The following is a 1069-nucleotide window of genomic DNA, read 5'->3' on the forward strand; positions in this document are numbered from 1 at the left end:
AAATCTGTAATATGAATGTGAAAATAAACTTGATATTCTATCTCTACACATCGAATGGAGCATTTTCATGTATAATTTGTTGATTGAAGTGATATATTTGATAGACTTGGTCTGACTTGTCTTTCCTTTCAGTCAACCAACTTTGGAAAATCAACATTTACATTCCCATGGTACCATTTCTAATTCTTATGATATGAAATTGAATTCTATATCACTATAGATCATATAAATCATTTTGGTAAAGTTTCAATAGGTGGTCCTTTTTCAAGATTTCCATCCTTATCATACAAGTTGACCATGTGTGGTTGAGGGAAGAAATCTTTAAATATGAAAGTTAAAATAAATTTGATATTCGATGTTTACTCATCAAATGGAACATTTTCATATCAGGTTTCAATATGTTTTGATGAGAAACTCAAAAGTTATTGTTGACCTCTTTTACCTCACAACTTCCCTTTTCACTTGATACTTTTATATGTACAGACTTGAAATATTGAAATTTCTTATGAGAGTGATTATAAATGTTGTTATTGATGATATAGACTATATAATCTCATTAAAGGATTTTGAAATTATTATCCTTCCTATGGTTTCATTTTACAAATTTTTAATCTTACATTATTTACAATGTTAATATTTTATAAATTGAAAAACTAAATATAATACATTGTTCTATTCATCATTTACAATCGAATGATATAATAATCAATAAATTGGGCTAGGGTTTGAACTTTGAAAGGTTTGGGTTTGGGTTTGGGTTTGGGTTTGGGTTTGGGTTTGGGTTTGGGTTTGGGTTTGGGTTTGGGTTTGGGTTTGGGTTTGGGTTTGGGTTTGGGTTTGGGTTTGGGTTTGGGTTTGGGTTTGGGTTTGGGTTTGGGTTTGGGTTTGGGTTTGGGTTTGGGTTTGGGTTTGGGTTTGGGTTTGGGTTTGGGTTTGGGTTTGGGTTTGGGTTTGGGTTTGGGTTTGGGTTTTGGTTTGGGTTTGGGTTTGGGCTTGGGTTTGGGTTTGGGTTTGGGTTTGGGTTTGGGTTTGGGTTTGGGTTTGGGTTTGGGTTTGGGTTTGGGTTTGG

The 1069-nt window shown here is 33.8% G+C and overlaps 1 protein-coding gene across 1 annotated transcript; it reads right to left on the bottom strand.

The window, feature by feature from the left end:
* Positions 1–683: 683 nt before the first annotated feature.
* Positions 684–992, bottom strand: NAEGRDRAFT_51031 (uncharacterized protein; the record flags this gene model as incomplete). The annotated part of the gene is made up of 1 exon (XM_002674457.1): positions 684–992. A coding segment is annotated over one exon (309 nt), but the record flags the coding sequence as incomplete, so codon positions are not given.
* Between the last annotated feature and the right edge of the window lie 77 nt (positions 993–1069).

This window comes from Naegleria gruberi, assembly GCF_000004985.1.
Source record: "Naegleria gruberi genomic scaffold NAEGRscaffold_40, whole genome shotgun sequence".
In the NCBI taxonomy this organism is placed as follows: domain Eukaryota; phylum Heterolobosea; class Eutetramitea; order Acrasida; family Naegleriidae; genus Naegleria; species Naegleria gruberi.